Source organism: Rhinatrema bivittatum, chromosome 3 (assembly GCF_901001135.1).
Source record: "Rhinatrema bivittatum chromosome 3, aRhiBiv1.1, whole genome shotgun sequence".
NCBI lineage: Eukaryota > Metazoa > Chordata > Amphibia > Gymnophiona > Rhinatrematidae > Rhinatrema > Rhinatrema bivittatum.
In genome coordinates this window covers 486,283,042-486,289,041 of record NC_042617.1, presented here as the reverse complement: position 1 = coordinate 486,289,041, position 6,000 = coordinate 486,283,042, and the positions used below count along the sequence as shown (strand labels likewise).

The 6,000-nt window shown below is 48.8% G+C and overlaps 1 protein-coding gene across 1 annotated transcript in view; it reads right to left on the bottom strand.

The window, feature by feature from the left end:
* Positions 1 to 1,322: 1,322 nt before the first annotated feature.
* LOC115088100 (adhesion G protein-coupled receptor F5-like) overlaps positions 1,323 to 6,000 on the bottom strand; it is a 151,622-nt gene continuing 146,944 nt past the window's right edge. Inside the window, exon 12 of the mRNA XM_029596055.1 lies at positions 1,323 to 1,883. Coding sequence (XP_029451915.1) covers positions 1,822 to 1,883 — 62 coding nt within the window. The 3' untranslated portion in view covers positions 1,323 to 1,821. The remainder of the gene's footprint in view (positions 1,884 to 6,000) is intronic.

Below are 6,000 nucleotides of genomic sequence, written 5' to 3'. Positions count from 1 at the left end.
AAAATTTGCATGTTATGGAGGCAGTGTATGCAAATTTTCTCTCATGCATGTTCATTGTGGATAGCCTGAAAACCCGACTGGCTGGGGGGCTCCCCAGGACAGGGTTGAGAACCACTGATCTAAGGGGCCTATTTACTAAATAGCAATAAACCGTTAATGCGTATTATTGGTAAAGTTTGTGCAAGCATTACTGATAATGCCAGTAAATTATGGCCATTGTGAGGAAAATATTAATGAGCTGTGTTGCATGCTAATTCATGCAAAGCAGATCATTAATATTAAAAAGGCTTAATACTTCAACTTGGCATCAAAGCCTGCCCCGCCCTCTCAATACACAAAAAATTGACATCCCCTCCCTGCATTGCTCCCATTCGCCCCTGCCCCACAGATTCCTCCCCTTATCCTCTGGAGCCCCTGGGTCCTCAGTTGGGCAGAAGTGATCCCCAATTGACCATGCCCTTCCGGGGCTGAAAACCAGAATGGTGCTGGCTGCTCCAGAGTTCCCTTTTTTCTCACTGGAGGACAAAGTGGAGCCTTGGCTGAGCCAATGCTGTTTTGTTTTTTGACATTGGTGAGGTAGGAGCAACTGGGGATCATTTCTGTCCAATCGGGGACCCAGAGGCTCCAGTGAATAAGGGGAGGAATCCAGAGAGAGGGAAGCATGGGGTGGGCCAGCATGGGGGAGGGATGTGCCAATTTTTGTGCATTGGGTGGGAGATGGCACTTGGAGCTGGGGGAAGGCTTTGGAGCTGTGTTTGGGCTACCTGGGTCGGGGGTGGGGGGGAGAGACTGTGATATGCTAGGGAAGTAGGAAGAGGAATCTTTTAGGAATCAAGATGTTTTGCATCTTCTTGGTGGAGGAGATATCAGTTGGCACTAGCTGCCCTTTGAAATGATTGTGGCCCAGAGGGCCAAGGAATATTTGATTAATTCACTAAAGGGTAGATTTTAATAGCTGCGCATGGGTGCCCATGTGTGCACGCTTCCCAGCACGTGCACATGGACATGCCGATCTTATAACATATGCGCGCCAGTGCGCACATGTTATAAAATCAATGGGCCACACACACATGTGTGCTGGATTTTGCAATCTGTGTGCGCAACTGCGCATGTGCGTGCGGTGCATGCAAAGGGGGGAGGATTTTTGCATTCCTCGAGCGGCGATGCATTTTGGCCTTCCTCAGTTCCCTCCCCCTACCCTAATCTCCCTTCCCTTTCCCCTCTCCTCCCCAACCCCTAAATCTAAATTTTATTTTTTTTACCCTTGTTGCTCAACTTACTTCATCTCCCAAGCTGAAGTAAGTTGCGAGCGCTGTCTGGTGCGTGAGGCTCTGGGATAGTGATCAATGGCGCTGTCCCAGTCTGCCCCTGCCTCTCCCCGCCCAAAACATGCCCTCCGGCCCACCCCTTCCAAGAGGCTCAGCACTTGAGCGCACATCGGCCTGTACGCGCATGGCCGGGCTTCTTGGAAGATTCACCCGGTGCGTGTAAGGCCTGGCCATGCACATAAAGGCCAGAATTTATGCGTGCCGGGCATTTAAAATCTGCCCGTAAGAGTTTAATGTCTTTTAGTTAATCCTATCTTCACAGTGGGGGGGGGGGGGGGGGGGGGGGGGGGGGTTGGGCAGTAAAGCACATTAAAAATGCTCATTATAGTGTGTTTTCAATACTCTTTAGTAAATAGCCTCTAACATAATAGGAGTAGAATCTACTATAATGAAGACTTATTGCTTTATAAGAAGTAAGAAGTATTAGCATTGCAAGAATGTTAAGGGGCAGTTCTTTAGCTCATCTTTTCTTCTCTCTCCAGGAATTGATTTGTCATTTTCTTCTTGAGGGTATGTCAGATGAAGAGTCTGTGTGTGAAGATGATATATTTCTTGCTGCAAAAGAAATCAAGAGAGATAGCACTATTCTATTATCATATAATTATTTTCCTATCTACTGCTGAATCTACAGCATTTTACAGAATTCTTTATCGTCATTGGAGCTACTGTGCCACATAATTAATGTAATACCTCCTGGGTATATGCTAGAAGTGGGATAAATTGACAAAGGTTTGATATTAATTGTACTAAAGGCTTGGTTTGTTGAAGAGAAATATTCATAGTCCATTGATTAAAGTTGTCTGTATATTTACCCTGTGTTAAAGTAGTAGCGAACACATTTTTATGGAGACTGTAAGGAGTAGTCAGATGCAATCTGACTCAGATGCCAGTTTAACTCACACTATATTAGCTATAGCTTGAGTCTTAGTTCTATTTTCCGTTTCATTTACAGGCTGGTTGGGTTGGAGTATCCCAATTAATTTGTACAGGTTGATCATCTCTTTAACTTACCCTATATGGTGGGGCTTTTACATTGGAAGATGCTTTCTGCAACCTCCAAATTAACAATAGACATTGTGACACACTCCCTTGATTGGCAACACATACCTGTCAATACTCAGAACCAAAAAGAGAGTATCCTGATGTGAGATAAAGACCGGGTAACACATAAACAACAGTATAAGTTCAAAGTCAGGATCAATGGACAGGACCAAAACATGTGACCCAGAGATTCCCTCCTGGTCACAGCCTCTCCATCAAACTGAAGAGCTCCCTTTAGGTATTTTAGCTAGCTCCACTAGTGCCATGCATCATTTTATAGCTGTTGTCTGTTATTAATGTGGAAATGGTTGTTTATTTTGCTCTTACCAATATGCCCTTCCTGTCTTAGTATCATTAACATTCTCTTTCCCATGTTTTGCAATACTTTGTTGGCCAGGTGTCATTACCTAATAAAACTGGTATAGTGCTGAATTGATCACTTTCACCATAGTTTTTATTTACGTTTTATACTTATATATCGCCTTTATAAAACCCAGCTCAGTGATGTTAACATAGCCTCAAAACGAGTAAATGGACGCACTGATTGTATAACATGCATGCGCGGTGTGCGCATGTTATAAAGTCCAAAGCCGCGCGCGTATGTGCGGGCAGTGTGCGCAAGGGGGGAGAAATTATGCAACTTCCGTGCGGTGACGAGATCGGGCTTCTTCCAGTTCACTCCTGGGAGGGAACTTTTCAACCCACCTAACTGACCATCCTCCCTCTTCCCCTCTCCTCTCCTCTCCTCCCCGCCCCCTATCCCTATTCTATCTAACCCAAAATTTTTAATTTTACCTCATAATCCTTTTCAGGAGCAGTAGCAACTTGTGTGAGCTGGCAGGCTGCCGGCACATGCTTCCTCGGCACAGCAACAAATGGCCGCTATATTGGCCGCTTCCAGCCCCATCCCTCCCCACCCCATGGACTGCCCCCTCACCGTGCCCCAGACTGCCCCTTTCTCTGGGCCCGGCACTTCTGCATGTAACAGGGGTTCCGGAGTGTTGCCAGGCCCTTTTTGAAAATGTGTGCAGTGGGGTACATTTTCAAAGGGAGGCGCGTAGCCTCCGAAACAGCTCCCGGGCTGGGGAATCGTGCGCCGGCCAGCTGGCCGGCGTGTGCGAGTTACGCCTGCCAGAGAGGCAGGCGTAAATTTTAAAACAAAGGTTGGGGAGTTTTAGATAGGGCTGGGGGGGGGGGGGGGGGTTTAGGTAGGGGAAGGGAGGGGAAGGGAGGGGAAGGTGCGGGGGGATGGAAGGAAAATTCCCTGCCTCCGTTCCCTCCAAGGAACGGAGGCAGGCTGCGCAGCTCGGCACGCGCAGGCTGCCAATATTGGGCTGCCTTGCGCATGCAGACCCTGGATTTTAAAGGATACGCGTGGCTACACGCGTATCCTTTAAAATCCGACGTACTTTTGTTTGCGCCTGGTGCGCGAACAAAAGTACGCGTGGGCGTACTTTTATAAAATCTACCCCAGTGCGCTCAAGGCCCAGCCAAGCACGTAACCCCCGATTTTTACGCATGTGGCTGGTTTAAAATCCGAACGATTATTTTTTCCTTGAAAAACAAGACGCATAGTTTTGAAAATCAAAACTACACGGCATTGCCTCCTCCATCCTACTCCCACCTCTGATCCCATGTATTTAGGTGAATTGTTGATCCTTTGCCTGTACTTTTAGCCACCTAGAGGGTGGGCAGTTTTCAAACAGCCTATTTATCTGGGTATATATCCATTTAACCATGTGAATGGCTTTTGAAAATCACCCTCATGAAGACCACAGCAGTATGGGGTTGATTTTTATCTTACGCGCACGGGGTACAATTGTGTGTGCTACCCGGCACACACAAATGTACACCCGATTTTATAACATGCACGTGCTACCACGCGCATGTTATAAAATCTGGGATCGGCGCACGCGCAAGGGGGTGCACCTTGCGCGTGCCAAGCCCTAGGGGAGGCCCGATGGCTTTCCTCGGAGGGAACTTTCCTTTCGCTCCCCCCCACCTTCCCCTCCCTTCCCCTATCTAACCCACCCCCCTGCCCTATCTAAATCCCCCCCTACCTTTATTGCAGGTGTTACGCCTTCCTCTGGCAGGCTGCTGTGCCGAAGGACTCGGGACTGCTCCCGGATCACTCCAGGACCACCGCCCCACCCCCAGTCCCGTCCCCAGACTGCCCCCAGACCTCCGTCCCGCCCACGGCCCCGCCCATGGACCGTTCCTTTTTGAAAACCCCGGGACATACGCCTGTCCCGGGGCTTGCACCAGCTATTAAATATTAAAGGAGATCATGTGATGCAGTAAGGGGATCAGATGCACAATTTCCCTTGCCGGCCCTGCCATTTCCATCCTAGCCCATCTGGGCCTCCCAAACTCAAATTGCACTGCATGATTTAATTCATCAACACAGTGTGATCCCTTCTCAACAAAAATCTGGCAGTATGTCATCCCGGACTGCAAAGAAAGACAAGGAAAGTGAGAAGGCCCGTCCACCCAATCAGGCCTTGGAGGAGGAGAATCTTACCCTGGAGACTGCTCCAACAGTGGCGCTTGTGGAGATAAAATCGGCGGTTAAAGAGGAACTGGGACCCGAACTATTAACAATTTCTACTCAGCTACAGGAACTGACCGCTTCTATAATGGGGTTTGAATCCTGTTTTACTGCGATCGAGCAGCACGTTTCTGACCTGCAGGATGATCAAGCTAATGCCCAACAGGAACTCGACGCTTTGAAGGCCATGGTGGCAAAACAGGCCGACCGATTAGAAGATCTGGAGAATCGGTCCAGGCATTCAAATTTAATGTTTGTCGGCCTGTCGGAAAAAGTGGCTGATAAGGACTTAGCGGCCTTTTTGGAGGAATGGCTGCCGTGAGCACTGGAGATCTCGTGGGTACATGGACCCTTAAGAGTTGAAAGGGCGCATCGTATAGGTCCAAAACAGGCCGAAGACACGCGGCCCAGGGTTACCATTGCAAAAATTTTGAACTTTCAGCATAAGACAGAGATTCTACGAGCCGCTCGCACTGGATCCGGTCTCATTCACGAAAATACTAGGGTGCTCGTCTTTCAAGACTTTTCGACAAGTCTCAGCCAGCAACGTAGGGCCCTTTCGCCATTTTGTGCTCGCCTTTATGCCATGAAGATCAGGGCAATCATCGTCTGCCCGGCACGTCTCCGAGTCCCCACAGCGAATGGTATAAGATGGCTTAGCACACCTGAGGAAGCTTGTCAATACCTGGCTACTCTGGATCGATCTGCCCCGATGGGAGCGGGCGCTTCTGGTCCGGCTTTGTGATCTTCCAGACAGCAGCTGAAGGAGAACGCCGTAACTGCAGTGCAGCTACTTGAGTTAGTTCAGAAGTTGTTTTTTTTTTCTCTCTGAGTGGGACAGTTTGGTGACTCGGGCGATCCCCGAGGGACCCTTGAGACCCTTAAATGAATCAGGAAGGCGTATATGGGAGCGGGCCACATTTGGATCCCGATCGCCTAGTGGACAACAACTCACCCAGTGTTTTTCCGCTGCCTGCGCCAGAGTAGCGGTTACCCTGCAAGCAGAGCTCCCGCTCCCTTGGTTTACTGTTTTCCTCTTTCATACAGTTGCCCTGTTTTGGTATTGGTTTTTTTGATGTACTA